At 43.0% G+C, this 16,798-nt stretch overlaps 1 protein-coding gene across 1 annotated transcript; it reads left to right on the top strand.

Moving 5' to 3' along the window:
- Positions 1-4,470: 4,470 nt before the first annotated feature.
- On the top strand, positions 4,471-16,779 carry srpra (SRP receptor subunit alpha). Its single transcript, XM_080845391.1, has 14 exons — positions 4,471-4,788; positions 5,757-5,840; positions 5,985-6,148; positions 6,477-6,637; positions 6,993-7,146; positions 7,668-7,839; positions 8,080-8,213; positions 8,367-8,485; positions 8,766-8,852; positions 10,845-11,017; positions 11,502-11,715; positions 12,953-13,116; positions 13,922-14,020; positions 14,261-16,779. Exons 1-14 carry the CDS (start codon positions 4,666-4,668, stop codon positions 14,387-14,389), a joined length of 1,977 nt encoding a protein of 658 aa, XP_080701517.1. The 5' UTR covers positions 4,471-4,665; the 3' UTR covers positions 14,390-16,779.
- The last annotated feature ends 19 nt before the right edge of the window (positions 16,780-16,798 follow it).

Genomic DNA, 16,798 nt, shown 5'->3' with positions numbered 1-16,798 from the left:
ATGCAGGTTTTTTTGTTTTTGCAAAGTAACATCCATGTAACACACTGAGATAAGAGGGGAGTTACCTCTATCTATATGCTCCTTTTTTAATGCTAAAACAGTGTGTCTTTATATCTGTAAATTATTTTTTTTTTTTATCTAAGGCTGCATCTAGCTACAGCAGTTGCAATTGACGTCTCAGTCGAAATTGATATAACTGTCACACATTTTGCTCTCATTCAAATTTTGCCGGACTTTTCCTAAGCAAAGTGGCTGGGGTGTCTTATGTTGTCTTGACAGGACGCAAAGCTCTTCTTTTTGATTCCCCTTTTCGGTTTCATTTCTTACTCTAGATTTTTGGTACAAAATCCTATTTTTTATTGCGATGAACCCCTCCCCCGCGAAGGAAGGTATGCAGTTGAACTACTTTCGTACTGGCCAAACAGTGGGGAAAGGGTGACGGGTGAACAGAGTGTGTGTCAACAATGCGAATAGAGAAATTTATGCAACTTTTACTTTGCACTAAATTGCTACCCCATTGCACAGTGCTATATTGCTTGGAGAGCTGTGGTGCCTCAGGGTCTGGGAAGATGGAACGTCATGGCATTTTTATTTGGACTGACAGCGAAACTCTAGTTTACTGCCTTCAGTAATGGACTGCAGTTTCATTCTGATTTATTTATAGTTATGGGTTTTAGTGTAGTTGTTGCATAGGGATGACACAGGTTCGTCTCGGTTTTTTTTTAGAAGGTATTTATTATTTAACATGATGTAATAGCTTTGTTGTTCTTGTTCATAATTTCAGCTCAAGATTTCCATGTGGTGGATTTACAGAAACATGGTTTAATTCTCGTTAATTCTGAGTGTGGTTGGCTGGCCGTTTGAGCATCCTGTTCGAGGAATGTTGTATTTCGTAAATGGCTTGGTTTTTGTGTACATCTCACCGTGCATTTTCAATACATACATTGAGCATGCAGGTTAAAAATGAATGGATAGTTTAAATGAATATAACCAGCAACCAGGTCTCGTTGTCTTACACAAAAAGTGATTTGGTTCACTGCCCTTCCAAACAAACACAGGTGCAGGCTCAAAAGAAAGCACAATTTTATAATGTGTGTCTATAATTCAAAGGGATAAAGTGATAGAACTCTACACTGCAGTCCTTATCGATACCTACTCTTCCCGTCTTGATCATCAGCTGTGTCCACAGGGACCTGATGTGGCAGTCAGGCTTTAAGATTACTCTAACTGACTGTCAAGATTACTGCTTGACTGTGTATCGTGCGAGGATATGAATGTTACTCTCTGATACTTAATGTTGTGGAGGGTTGCAGTGTCTTAATATATTTCCACCATCACGTTCTTTGCTAAATTAAAAAAATCCTTAGAAGAGTCGGTTGGAAGGGAGTTTAACCTTATTGAGATTTTCTCTCTTGTCTGCCCCTCAAAACACTTGGTCAGTGATTTCAGAGCTAGTTACATGTCTTTGGTGTGTCCAATGGCTAAACATAGGGGTGGGTGGCTGGGTGACGTCAGTTCAGAGCCAAAGGCTCATCCTTCTTCTGTAAAGACCCTGAAGCACCACCCTTATAAGCTCAGTCGTTTGATGACCTGTACAAATTGTAATTGCTTAAAGTATTTTCTCAAAAGAAAACAATTTCTTTTTGGTTTGATTTGTTTCTGCTGTTACATTTAAAGAAACGGGATTTTAACAATAAAAAAAAAACCATGGGGGAATTTTATTGAAAAAAAAATAAAAGGTGGATGAATACAATACAAACCATGATGAATGGAATGGAAGGCTGCATGAATAACATAGTCCTTACTATGATACTGCTCTGCATGTTTAACCGTCTCATCCCTTTGCTTACAATCACTGTACAAGGGTGACACAAGTACATGGAAATGGCGAATGAATGAAATGAACGTACGAATGAATGAATGATGTATAAAGCAGATCCAAACTTACAATCTTTGACTCTGTACAGTCGTTTCCTCTATAAATACAAATTGTGATATGTCAGTCTCCTTGTGGTTCTTTCATCTCCAGTAGCTTCTCCCACCATGCGATTGCACTGGGCATCATCACGCAAGTGATGCTCTGTAACACATGAAACAAGCCATTCATTCTCGGTGCTATTTTAAAGGTATACTGTATATAGTAGATTTTGCATGGAGCTGGGGATAAGAGATTTGACACCACATCCAAACAGTTGACATTTCCATTCCATTTAGCAGATACTTTTATCCAAAGCGACGTACAAAGGAGAAAACAATCAAGCTACGAGCAATAGGGACCTAGTGTAACAATAAATACTACTTTAAATGAGGAATAAAAAGTGCAGGAATGTAGCTACTGTAAGTGTGAGTAAAGTACTAGTTAGAAGAGATAGCATTAGAGGAAAGATTAGGTAGAGGAAGAATTTAGTAAAAAGTAAGTGACTGTCTTAAACTGAAGGGCCTGTAGAACCTGATAATGTAATAATTTCCCGATAATGTAATAACTCCCGATAATGTAATACAAATTCCTTCATAAGTCCCTAAAAGATGTAATAAAACCTGATAATGTAATAATACCCCGATAATGTAATAAAGTGCATTTCCCAATAATTTTTGCAGAACCTGATAATGTAATAATTACCTGATATTGTAATAACTTTGGTTGGTGCTGTAGCATCAGGTCTCCAGTTTCAGAGGTCCAAACAGTGAAGCTGTCCAGAGACCTGCTGCTTCACTATTAGCAGAAACAGTATATTTTATATGATTGCGAATGCACAATTTTTACAATGGTGAAAGGGATATTCAGTGGTAATCAACTAATAGAGAAAAAATAAGAAGATTTTGGTATGTTATAGACCGGCAGCTAATGGGCACATAGAACATTGAGTTTCTAAGTCCTCATTGATCATCAATAGCTGACCTTTTGCTATTTGATTTATATCAAATTCTCTTTTGATTTTGTGTGGCAATGTCCCTTAAAAATGACACTATATGCTGCAAAACATCATGCAACATGCATTTCCTCTACTTTCCCTTGACTTTGCACATGACAAGGCAGTTTGAATGGATCCTCTGTTGGCTTGTCCTTTCAGTGGAAAACACAATGGCTAAAGACATCAAGACTCATCCTTTCCATTTTCCACCTTCCATTACTCATATCCAACATATCAAGTTATTGCCTCATTTGCACTTATTTTGTGTTTTGAGATGGATGTGTTTGTGAACCTTGCTCATAGATATGGGTGGTTGTCTACACAGCATCACTACTTGGTCTGAATAACTGGTGTCCCAACATTTCAGCACTGACCAAAGTTTTTACATTATCAGGAATGTATTACATTATCAGGTTCTGCAAAATTTAGTCTAACCTGATAATGTAATAACTTCCAATTAATGTAACATTTTATTACATTATTGGTATGGCGATTGTTACATTATTGGGAAATGCACTTTATTACATTATTGGGATATTATTACATTATCAGGTTTTATTACATCTTTTAGGGACTTATGAGGGATTTTTTATTACATTATCAGGGTTATTGCGTTATCAGGAAATTATTACATTATCAGGTTCTACAGGGCCCTTTAATGCAAGTTAAATTACTGCTGCATAATAAAGATTGCCTTTTCTGTCTCATTTCGTGGGTAGATACGCCACCCCCAAGCTCTCACCTCTCACATTCTTGCAAAAAAAATTAGCAGTGTTGTATTTTGGTGTTGTGTACCTCTCTTCACTTACATTTAAAACAATCATGTTTTTTTGTTGTCTTTTTTCCCTCAGCCACTCTTTTATGTATTTGTGAATCTGTGGGGCTCTAACAGACCTAGCCTTTATTTAACCCTGCCATTACGTTTCTTAAATAAACTAATACATTATTATTTAACATTATAATATAATGCATATGTGGCATGACTTATTTATGGCTCTCGGGGTTACATTTGCATTTCACCTGCATAAACATACTCTCAGTGTATCTTTATCTTTATCTACCCGAAACTACACCAATTACCCAATCAAGAGGTTGGAAATTAAAGGGAAAAGGGCTACCATGTTTGTCCATTTACTTAATGTATAACTGAGTCACATCTATGATGTAAGGATGCTATTTCACACGCACTGTATCGGCACTTAAACTCACCCAAAATGCTTGTTTACCATGCACTATTATCACTGAATAGTGGGATAGCATCACTAGATAGCGTGGGTTGACTTTCCACGAGTTGCAGCTATGTCACAATAAATAATCGGTTTAGGTTTCACGAACATATCTGTACTGTACAGCCAATCAAATGACACCCCTCCCTTCTGTGTTGCTGTTAAGTGACTGGGATTGTTTGTGGCTCGGTCCGAGCCACTATGTTTGCTTTCCATTTTCAGAGCCATGACTTAACATCGGAATACTTTGCGATTCGCTGTTTTCGACGAGGAGTGTATGGGCAGTCAGATGACGTGGGCGAGATACGTCACTTCCTAGTATTGGAACTGACGTGTCTAAAACAGTTGTGGGGAAAGCCAAGCAGGGGAATATTTGGTCAGAAAAAGTGACTGATTATATTCCCTGTAGAAAACATCAACGCCAGAAGTTGACGCCAGATCTTTAATTTATTATCTATATATATTTTTTTATGTTTTGAGAGTGTAATCTATCCTTGTTGTGATTAACTTTAGTCCTTATCGGCAAGATGTTGGATTTCTTCGCCATCTTCAGTAAAGGGGGAATAGTGTTGTGGTGTTTTCAGGGAGCTGGGGTTGCTGAATCTTTTGCAGCACCTGTCAACGTTCTCATCCGATCTGTCATCCTACAGGTAAAACCATTGATACATGTGATGATACAAGTAGAAGTTCGTCATCACATCATCCCTGCTGCTAAGCAAACGTGCTAGGAGGCTAACCTGCTTGCTTGCTAGCTAGCTACCGTACAAAGTTCGTGTTCAAATCACTGCCATCTAACTAGCTAGCCAGGCGTCAGGTGCCGACACATTACCAATACCTACTGTAATGTAGTAAGCCATCAAGTGGAGGGACTCCTAATGTAGTGCCCTTCATACACATAGCTGTCTCGGGCAAGTAACAGTAATTGCCTAAACGTAGTTGGGTGTCTAACCTGTAACGTTAATCAGTCATCATTACGATAGTATTTAGCTGCATGTTCAACGTTATACAAATGTCTGGCTTGTTTTGTCAGCCGCTCCGTCTTGGAATGGCAGCTTACAGTATTAACATTAACGTTAGCTTCTTAGCCTGCTCACTACATGCTGTCTATATTGCGCAATCCCCATTTGTGTGATTCTACGCCAGGAGTCGTGTTACCGTTCGCTATTACTTCGGGAAGATCAAATAACTGCTGACGGGGTTTAAAGGCATATTTGTTTTGTTTCTTTTACACATCGCTTTGACTGTGCGAGTGGTTTTAAATTTCAGTGTTGTCATGGAAGGCTATTGGACATTCAGTGACTGACGAATACCCTCTACTACTAAACACGTAAAGCTCTTGCAGAATAAAAACATCCTCTTGATAACACATAACAGCTTGCAAATGCTAAGGAAGACTAAATGTTAGCAAGAACACATACAATTAAAGTACAAGAACATGCCAATATGTGTAATTTGATTTGAAGAATTTGCCCATCAAAGGTAAACTCACTGAGAAATTGGCATCGTCATAATGTTTCCTTTTGTGGCCTACAACTGTTGTGATTAGTTTTAGTTCTGTAATTGGTTGAAAGTCGTATACCTGGGGCTGAAATCTATTATGTTTGTCTTCTGATTTTAGGAGCGCAGTGGAAACAATTCCTTCAACCACAATTCATTGACTCTAAAATACAAGCTGGACAATGAGTTTGAGCTTGTATTTGTGGTAGGTTTTTCATTTTTATAGTCTCATCACTTTGGTTGCAGTGGTACTCTTTCTGCACTGCTTTTAAGTTGGACACAGTTAAGTAAGGACCTGTGGCAATGATGTTGTTGTTTTTTGTTGTTGTTGTTGTTGTTGCTGTTACAGGTGGGTTTTCAAAAAATCCTCATGCTGACTTATGTGGACAAGTTAATAGACGATATACAACTTCACTTCAGGGATCGTTATAAGAATGAACTCGAGCAAAAGGGTGCCATCAAATATTTGGTCAACGATTTTGAGTTTGGAGATGATTTTGACAATCTGCTCCGGTGAGTTTTGCCAGGCTTCTTCTTTCATTTCATAAAGGGGAAAATGTCTGCCTTCACACACAGTCTAGTCGGATGAAGCCAGGGGAGAACAATTAGGGAATCTGGTTGAAGATTTGGTTGTAATGATAAATGCATTTCCTGTCAAACAGGAAATAAGAATGGTGAACTGTACTTTTGTCAAGTTAGACGGGTTGTAGAAGAAAAAATTGCTTTGTTGTTTGAGTACTGAATATTCTCTTGTACATCTAAAGCTAAACTTCTAGACGTATTTGTGTGTGTGTGTGTGTGTGGGTGTATGTGTGTGTGTGTGCGTGTGTGTGTAAAACAGCGAGGCAGAGGAGAGCAGCAGGTTGAAGGATCCTGTTGTCATGAGGACCTTCACTCAGTCCCTGAAGTCCCAGAAAACTGTGAAGTCCATGATCGAGACGAAGGGAGGGGACAAGGGCAAGGAGCAGGGGGGCAAGAAGAATAAAAATGCCAAAAAAGAAGGTAAGGAGTTAGGAATGTGCACGGCTTAATAAGATAACCGGACAACTGTTTGAATACTGCTATCCCTGTTCAGTTACTATGTACATGCACAGAATCATGGGAGGTTATGAGACAACATGGGACATTTGAGCAAATGCTATATTCAGAAAATGACATTGTTTGTTTGTGGAGATGGGATGCACATCCACAATCACTTTGGTTTTCATTTGTGAAGTGAGGTGTTGCTATAAACCCGCCAGAAGATAAGTTAAGGAGGACACCAGTGACTTCTTTAATCCCATAGATTTGTGTGCTGATGGTGGGATCCATGTTGGTCTTGCTAGTGTGTGTGAATCACAGTTGTGGCCTTCTGTAGCAGAGGAAGTCGCGGGAGCTGCACAGAGCAAGTCCCCACCCACTTCCAAGAAGGTGGTTGTCAATGGCAACCAGGACCTTACTAAGGAGGAGCTCATTCAAAGGAATCGTGAGGAGATGTTCCGCAAGATGGCTAAGAGTGGCACTGCCACCAGGTGAGACACACGCACACACACACGCACACACAGACACACACACAGGTATACATTTACCAAAATGTGCATGGACACCTACAGATACAAAAACCAGATTCTTACAGACACACACAGACACAGACACACACACACACACACACACACACACACACACACAGACACAGACACAGACACAGACACAGACACAGACACAGACACAGACACAGACACAGACACAGACACAGACACAGACACAGACACAGACACAGACACACACACACAGGAATATGCTAAAAACATAAAGGCACATCTACTGAGGCATGCAGGTAAACAAACCACATTCTCAAACACACACACACTCATGCATACATACATGCACGAATGCCCGCATGCCCCAACACACATACCCACCACACACAGTAACAGTGCAAGGCCATAAAGAATCTCTAAATTGTGCAGAATTAATGAAACACACACACACACACACACACACAGAAAACCACGCTCATCCATGAGATGTTTTTGGCCCTTCTGGTCCACAGATCTCCCAAGGCTCAAAAGGAGAAGGAGAAGGAGAAGGAGGAGAAGAAGAAAGCTGCTAAGGCGAAACGCGTGTGGGACAACTGTGGCACAAAAAACGTCAAGGAGCTGGACTACAGCGACAAGGTCAACGGCTCCCAGGATGCAGGGCTGGCCAGGCAGCACGCTGAGCCGGTACGTCAGCAGAGAAATGGGACTTTACATTAGTCTGCATCTGATTCATTGATGTGTGTGAAGTTAATCCATAGATCACAGGCGACTTCAGGATGGGCACGTATTGTTTCATTATATATTAGTATTCCTTGTTTCCTCTAGTTTCATAGAATCCCCCTATGGGGCAATGTAATGTTTAGCCTTCAAATGATGTACGGCTTCTGAGTGATTTTAGGGTTCCCTTGATGCTTTGCCCCTCAGGAAATGCATCTGGAGTCTATGGCTGGTGACCTGCGGGACGTAGATTACGAGTCCAGTGAACCGGAGGAGGATGAGGATGAGGAGGAGGAGGAAGAGGTGGAGAGGGTGGTTGTCACTGAAGCCAGCAAGACAGGGTGAGGTTTTTTTTGTTTGTTAACAATGCCTTTGTCTGGTCTCCCTTTCTATTCTTCACATGTTTTGCGTCACAGAGCAAACGGCAATGTCCTTGTATGTGCAAACCTACTTGGCAATACACCGATCTGTTATTCTGATTTGTGAATCTGCAGGACCAAGCGTGGGGGCCTGGGAGGGATGTTTGGAATGTTCAAAGGGCTGGTGGGCTCCAAGAGTCTGACCCAGGAGGACATGGAACCCGTCCTGGATAAGATGAGGGACCACCTCATCGGTACGATTACAACACCACACCACATCGCACCGCACCGCACCGCACCACACCGCATCAACTGTGTGTCTATTTGTCTTCTACTGCTCACATAGCATGCTTGTCTGTTTTTTTTGTTGCCACCAGTTTACGTTTAGTGTTTAGATTTAACCACCACCTCAGTATACCAAAACAGATGACACGACTCTATTGTAGATTAGTTTTTAAAAGGCAGGCGTGTTTAATACTATTTATTGACTGGATAGGGTTTGTTTGTGTTTGTGTTGTTTTTCTGTGTCTCCAGCTAAGAATGTAGCAGCTGATATTGCCTCCCGGCTTTGCGACTCAGTGGCCAAGAAGCTGGAGGGCAAAGTCATGGGCACCTTCACCAGTAAGTACCCATCCACACACACACACACACACACACACACACACACACACACACACATATATATATATATCTATCTACACACGCACATATATATACACACATACACACACACACACACACACACACACACACACACACACACACACACACATATATACATCACACTCAAACACTCTTACACAGCTCACTTAAGACAGTGCAAGAGCACAAATTTAATGTAAGGGTACCTTCAAATATTTTTGTGAACTTTTACTGCTGGGCCCTGAAATAAGTCCTGGGTCCTTATCTAGAGTACGGGAATACATAATACAAATTTGGAGAATAACTGAGGTGGTCATGGGGGGGAAATGTTTCAGACTGTGGCGAAGGAAGAGCATAGTCACCCCACCCAGACTCAAACATGCACCCTGTAGAGACGGGTTCCAGTCCGGTTGGGGTGACTACGCTCTCCCTTTGCTACAAATGGCTCTGAGAGTTCACTCAGCACACATATGGAGAACAGCTGGCCTTTCCCTCAGTGAAAACAGTGATAAACTGACCTTATCAAGACCTTGACCAGTGCATACTAGACTGCCTGAAAAACAAGCTGGTTATTTACAGCTTTTCTCAGTGTACCAATTCTGAGTATCTACTATGGGGTTCAAAAACTCAATTCCCAATCATGTGTAGATTTTACCCTATGGTGGATTTTTATTGGAGTGCTTGTTTTCATTAGCAGAAGACATAAAGCACCTTAGAACCCATAAGAAATGGTTCTAGAGTGGGGGCACACAGCCAGCAGGGGAATTCAGTAGCTGTCTTCTCCAATGAAAACTATGTTCTACATTCCAAGTCGAAGTTCTATTTGAATCTGCTCCACATTTGGAAGAGCAATGACGTCTAGCTAAAACCATAGTTGTTCTTTCAGACTTTGATTTAAATCTGAGGCTGCATACTTTGCTACCAAATGAATGAGTAGTCCACCCACCTTCACTAGACTGACAATGATACAGTGGATTGACCGTATCCTTCTCTGTAATCATAGTGTGGCATGCTGCAGTGTAGCGGTTTGCTTAAAGCAGAAGAGATGAAATGCACCCAAACGGGGGCAGCAGTGTAGAGGTTTGCTTAAAGCAGAAGAGGTGAAATGCACCCAAACGCATGCAGCAGTGTAGAGGTTTGCTTAAAGCAGAAGAGGTGAAATGCACCCAAACGCATGCAGCAGTGTAGAGGTTTGCTTAAAGTTGAAGAGGTGAAATGCACCCAAACGCAAAAATGCACCCAAACGCAGGCAGCAGTATAGAGGTTTGCTTAAACCTGAAGAGGAGGAATGCACCCAAACGCAGGCAGAAGTGTAGAGTTTTGCTTAAAGCTGAAGAGATGAAATGCACCCAAAAGCAGGCAGTTATATGCGCTGTTGGTCATGAGGCTGCCTACAGGCTGGCCTTTGCATAAGTTATATTTCTGTGTGCATGGCCTTGACATGACCTGGGCAGTGTGCATAACTGTCGTGAGGCTTAGGTTGTGGTGGTTTTCGAGCGGTTGTTTGTGCTTCTGTGAGGTCATTTTATCTTTAGCTGTGGCGTATACCGACACAACAATCTCTATTTGCGTTTGAGGGTCTTTGTATGTGTGTGAATACGAGTGTGTGCCATGAATACTACTTGACTGTCTTCTTGTGACCGTTTCTATAGTTATGGCTTTGACACTAATGCTGGTTATTTGTGTGTGACTGTGTGTGTTTTTCTCCGAGCCGTGTTGGCTGTGTCATCATGTGTGTTTATCTGTGTGTCTGGCCCATGTTTTTCTCTGAGCCGTAGCCTCAGGCTGTAAACAAGGCTGTGTTGTGTGTGTGTGTGTTTATTTGCATGTGTTTTTATGTGTCTCTGTGTAACCCACATGTTTGTCTGTTGTCTTAGCAGTGGCCTCGACAGTAAAGCCATTTCTGTGTGTGTATATTACACGTCTAAGCCGTGTGTGTGTGTGTGTGTGTGTTTGTGTGTGTTTCTACAGCTGTGGCCTCAACAGTTAAGCAGGCTCTGCAGGACTCTCTGGTGCAGATCCTGCAGCCTAAGCGGCGTGTGGACATCCTGCGGGATGTGATGGAAGCGCGCTCCCAGCGCAAGCCCTTCGTCATCACCTTCTGCGGCGTCAACGGCGTGGGCAAGTCCACCAACCTCGCCAAGGTCAGGCACCACCGACACCACCACCTCCACACACCAGCATCCCTGCTCTCCCTCTTCCTTCCTCTGACAGGCCCACGTTAAATCAGAATAGAACCAGAGACACTCAAGTAGTGAGTCCAAGTCATTAAGGATGTGCAGGTTCAGTTACATGATCTACTGCTCAGCATCTTACAAATAGAGTCCATACAATGGATAATGGACACACAGTTCTTCTGTGTTCACAACTTCCTACTTCTCCATTGTTATCGCTAGAGATACCATTCATCTGTTATAAAATTCTGCTGGAAATCCCCATGGCTACATTACTTCCTCTTCCCTTTTTGCTAATGTAATGGAAATGTTTGCTCTACAAATTGTAGTGCATGTGTGCGAGTGTGAGTAAAATACACATAAGATTCATACAGTAAATCTTATGTATGTCAGTGAAATGGAAATTTTAAGTTTTTAATTAATAAATAAATCTGTTTTTCTCTCCCCTTGTTAGATCTCGTACTGGCTGATTGAGAACGGCTTTAGCGTGCTGATAGCGGCGTGTGACACCTTCAGGGCGGGGGCCGTGGAGCAGCTGCGCACCCACCAGCGGCGCCTCAGCATGCTGCACCCCTCCGATCAGCACGGGGGGCGTCCTTCCGTGCAGCTCTTTGAGAAGGGCTATGGCAAGGACGCCGCCGGCATCGCCATGGAGGCCATCGCCTTCGGTAACCACCCACCTATGTACCCCCCGTAGACTTTTCTCAGCGCAGTGGAAAGAACCATTTGGGTGCAGTTCATCTTGGTTGGGGGCGGCACAAAGAATGCGGAGGGGAGGCTGAGACACATCTGTTCCGGCTTCTGCCACCATCTTAAAGTACCAACCAAAAAATAAAACATTTATCTGTCCTGCTCTTCCCTCCTGGGCCGCATAGATGCTCCGGGTTGTACGTTTCTCCCAGAGCAGGTTGACCAGCTGCCACACTAAAGTCAATAGACATGACCCCACACCTACTGGGAACTGGATTTGGGGGATTTAGTGGAGATGGGGTCTCCAGTCACTCGAGCACTTGGTCAATCTGCCCACACAATCAGTATACTGCCATTGTGGAGTTTGCTTAACTACATGCTACTATTTGTTTTGTTTTATATTGTCAGACTTTACTGTTCAGCAGCATTGTGTGTGTGTCTGTGTGTGTGTGTGTGCGCATGTAAGTGTGTGTGTGTGTGTGTGTGTGTGTGTGTGTGTGTGTGTGTGTGTGCAAGTTTGTGTGTGTTCAAGTATGTGTGTGTGTGTGTGTGTGTGTGTGTGTGTGTATGTGTGTGTGTTGCTGATGCCCCAAAATGAGATGCCAGGTTCACCTTATCATGCAGCAGGGGAGCTGGCCTAATTAGCTTAAGCTTCAGAGGTTTCTACTGACCTCATTTCCAACCATAGACACACACAACATTTACTGAGTGTGTGAGTGCACTCATGCTTGTTTGTTTTGTGTGTGTGCTGGGATGGCACAGTTTTGGTGCTGTTTCTGTGAATCACTGGAAACTCCTTGAGCAACCACCTTAATATATAGTCAACCATCTATGTGTGTGTGGGGGATGAATGAATACAGAATCTAGTAACCTCACCTTCTCATCTGCACATATGCGTGCCAATAAGACATGATGGTTTTAGCAGCTCTTTGCATAAGTGTGCGTGTGCTTGTTTGTGAGGAATTGTTCAGACCGTGGTACAGCTGCAAGTGGTGTTAGAGTGGTACACAAACCCCTGAATTAGGATATATAGGCATCATAGACAGCATGCCCTGTAAGAGAGACAATGTGTCCTTTACATAGAATGTCTGTTTTACTGAGTGGAGTCTGTGATTGCAGATCAACACAATATATTGTTTTGATTATTTACTCCTACCTGTTAATCTGTAAGTAAAAGCATTTTTTTTTATATGTGTGTGTCTTCCCCTGGCCCAGCTCGTAACCAGGTCTTTGACGTGGTGCTGGTGGACACAGCCGGGCGCATGCAGGACAACGCCCCGCTGATGACCGCTTTGGCCAAGCTGATCGCCGTCAACACCCCCGACCTGGTGCTGTTCGTGGGGGAGGCGCTGGTGGGCAACGAGGCGGTGGACCAGCTGGTGAGAGAGAGAGCGTGTGTGTGTGTGTCTGTGTGTGTGTGTAAGAAAGCACTTGTGCTAGTTGTGCACCTGCCATTGTCTTTCAGTGGAAGAACAAGGACCCTAAATGTCTTTAAACCTAAATGTCAACTGACTCCTATATGTATGAGCTGGTGATGGCCTGTTAGCCAGTCATACATGATAATGTAAAAGGCAAAATGTTCTACACAAGTTATGAAGCTGTTCAAATGGAAGTTCCTGTGGAGTGTGATAAAATATGCCAAGAGTCTAGTGTCAAATCTCTCAGGTAAATTATTCCCACCGTACCTGATCAAGACACAGCGTTTGCTTCAGCGCTGGTTCTCAACCCACCACCTCCCCTCCCGCCTCCCGTCTTCTTTGGTTAGGAATGGAATGGGGTGTACTCAGAGATAACGCTTGACTCCTGCCTGCGCATTTCAGAATCCTGGCTAGAGACCTTACCACAGATGCTCTCTGCTCGCGTCTCCATTAGGTTCATTTGGAGCGTGAACTCGTGAAATTTCAGTTGCTGGCTGTCCCTGAAAAGAAATGATTTGCGTGCGTGCGTGTGTCACAGGCGAGCCCCAGTCAGTTTAATACATGAGACAACCGTAATTTCCAAAGATCTCCTGCAGATGGCTCTGTCTAGCTACATGCTGTTTCAGTTTACATCAAGACGTGTGGATTTCCTACTGTTTTCCCACAGATTGTCATGTCAGTAGACACTTTGAAAAGGGTGTTACATGTAGAGACAAGTGAAATGAGTGGTTTGTTTGACGTTTGTGTACGTGCTTTATTTTTCCAGGTGAAATTCAATCAGGCGCTGGCAGACCACTCCATGTCTGATAGACCCCGCCTCATCGATGGCATCGTCCTCACCAAGTTCGACACCATTGATGACAAGGTGCAGCTACAAAACATTTCACAGTTTAAATTGTTTGTTTATTGTTTACGGTTTGTATATTTATATTGTTTCTTTTTGCTTGGGTTGTGGTTGTGGGGGGGTACAGCCCCACTCTTCTGGCTACATCTACAACCAATACAGACTTGCCCATATATCCATTACATTCATCCGTGTCTTAGTTTACACTGTCACTATTTTTGAGGGTAAAATGGCTGACCCGTCTCTTACTGTCCTGCTCAGGTTGGTGCTGCTATCTCGATGACCTACATCACCGGGCAGCCAATCGTTTTCGTGGGCACCGGGCAGACCTACAACGACCTGCGCAGCCTCAATGCCCGTGCCGTGGTCAGCGCCCTCATGAAGGCCTAAGAGACGCCCACTTTCCTAACTGGACCCCCCACCCCCAGAACCAGGTCTCGGAGGGCCACCATGTCTAAAGCCAAGCACCTGAAAATAACTTTCTAATCATGATCTAAAGAGTACCACAATCAAGTGGCGGTATGTTATTCCCCCCTGAAGGACTATCTGGATGATGTGGAAATAAATAAATAGCTAGATTTCTTTTCTTCCCTGGTGTATGCAGGATCAAAACTAAATCAGATGTAGTCTTTCTGCAGAAAACTAGTCCCTTTCTTAAGGTTGGTGACCACATTTAGGTACGTGGCCACCTCCTGAATCTGAGAACTATGAAAACATGGTGGCCCCCCTACTCTTCTCCATATCCCTCCTGCAAGAAGTGGTCCCTGATACAGCGCCCATTGACCCCCCCCCCCATCCTGATAGCGTCAGTGTGAGGCCCTCTGCCCTGCGCTGTGCCCAGTGTGCTCATGTCAATCCTCAGCTCTGATGACCCTCCCACTCTCTGTCTGTCTGTCTGTCTGAGGCTTCCTACCGGCCGTGCCCATGTTATCGCTCGGACATTTCTCATGCATAGCAGCTTTCATCCTGCCACCCTGGAGGAGGAGGAGGAGGAGGAGGAGGAGAATGAGGGCATGTGGATTGTTAGCAAGCAACCGTCAGACGCACACACAAACACCCTTTTGTTACCTTCCCTCCTGGTTATGATGTGGGGCCAAAGAGAGTGTATGTCCAGTTTTGATAGCTCTTTATGAACAAAAATGGCAAAAGAAGTAGTAAAAACATTATAACACCTGGATATAAAATAAACATATGAATAAATCAAAGGGTAATATATTCCTAATTTTATTTTGTTTATCTTGTCTGTTTTATTTGGATATTGGCATGAAGTGTGTTACAGGCTCCCCTATACAACAAATCAAAAGTAAGCAGGACAACAATGTTGGTCAAGAACACGTCACTAATTGTGCATAGTGGCTCCCCCAATATTTTTCGCAGCCGTGTTTGTTAATGGCCAGTTCAGAGTCTGCTTGTCTGCCAGTCTTGTTTTGAACGTTCCTCATTCAGTCGGCCTCCTCTCCTCTGTGTGCTGGTGAAAGCTGGCCATGTGACCATAGTGCCTATCCCTCCACAATCCCATGATGCATCTGATAACACATGGGCATCTGTCTTTTCTTATTTGTGAGACACAAGTAAGGCCTATAATACTCTTTCCAAAAAACCCTGTCTCTGAAGAACTACCACACACTCATTCTCTCCCGCTCATCCAGAAGGATATATTCCAAGTAGGTGACTTAGTGACAAGCCTGGATAAATTGACTCAGGGTAAGTGGTAAACCTCCTAAAAGAAGTGCCCTGTGGCTTCATTGGCTCCTGGCAAACATTGCCATCGGGCTCTTCTTTTAGGAGGTTTACCACTTACCCGGAGTTTACTCACCCAGGTTTGTCACAAAACCACGTATGTGGTATACCCCCGTTCTCTGGACCTTACATGGCAGCCTGGATGAGGAGAGATCCATCTTCTAGAATATTCTCTCCATCATCCATGTCCGCCAGATCACAGGCAATGAGAAGAGGGCAGTTTGGACCTGATCTGCTGACGCGAATAACAACGAGAATTTGACATGGAAATGTACACATAACAATGAAAATGCAAAACAAAAACAAACAAACAAAACCTCCACAGCCAGGCCTGATCTGATGGTGAGACACCTGGGACAAGCCAAGCCATAATTCTGTCTTTTCCTCTCATCCCATCCAGTCTTGCCTCATGTTCTCTTTCTCTCCGTTCCCACTCCCTGTTAGCCATACAGATTTCGTATTAATTACTGGCAAACCTGATCTTGCTTTAAGTTATTCATTTCTTTTTCCACCATGCCCACCTCCTGTGTTTTCCCTTCAAGGTATATTGTGCAGCTGAATGCTTCAATTGATCAAGAGTCAGTAGTTTCAAGATGGAACATAAAATGAACACAGTTTGTGTTCCTATTATTTACAACAGAACGGTTTACAATACTGTAGTCCACCTGATAGAGAACAATGAAACATATTAATTGGGAAGCCTGTCAGGTCAAGAAGGATGCCCAATAAGTGAGAAGAATTTGTTCAAATGAAAATAATTTTAGGGGCAAAGGGTTATGGTTATGACATGATTATTTTCTTCCATGTGTAACTGCCAAACTATTTGGATAGTATTGTACATGGCACTGATCAGAGATGAGTTAGAGTGATGTCGCCCCATTGCCCTTCTCTTTACCGTTTGATTTTCTTTTGTTCATGTTGACCCCTGACCTGACTATCCCACTCTGATTTGCAGTAGTGCAACATGCACCGAGAGTGACCTAGAGAAGACTTTGTCATAATTTATGAGAATGTACAAACATTTCTTAAATAAAGCTGCTGTTATAGCCTGTGACTGCT

Source organism: Sprattus sprattus (assembly GCF_963457725.1).
Source record: "Sprattus sprattus genome assembly, chromosome: 9".
Lineage (NCBI taxonomy): Eukaryota > Metazoa > Chordata > Actinopteri > Clupeiformes > Clupeidae > Sprattus > Sprattus sprattus.
The sequence above is the reverse complement of the archived record's forward strand: the minus strand, read 5'-3'. Positions and strand labels throughout refer to the sequence as shown.

Bases quoted from the DNA above. Each gene is read 5' to 3' on its own strand.
- srpra (XM_080845391.1), top strand. From the start codon at position 4,666: ATGTTGGATTTCTTCGCCATCTTCAGTAAAGGGGGAATAGTGTTGTGG. The intron at 7,840-8,079 runs GTACGTCAGCAG...TTTGCCCCTCAG, and splicing joins CCAGGCAGCACGCTGAGCCG to GAAATGCATCTGGAGTCTAT. The intron at 14,021-14,260 runs GTGCAGCTACAA...TGTCCTGCTCAG, and splicing joins TCGACACCATTGATGACAAG to GTTGGTGCTGCTATCTCGAT.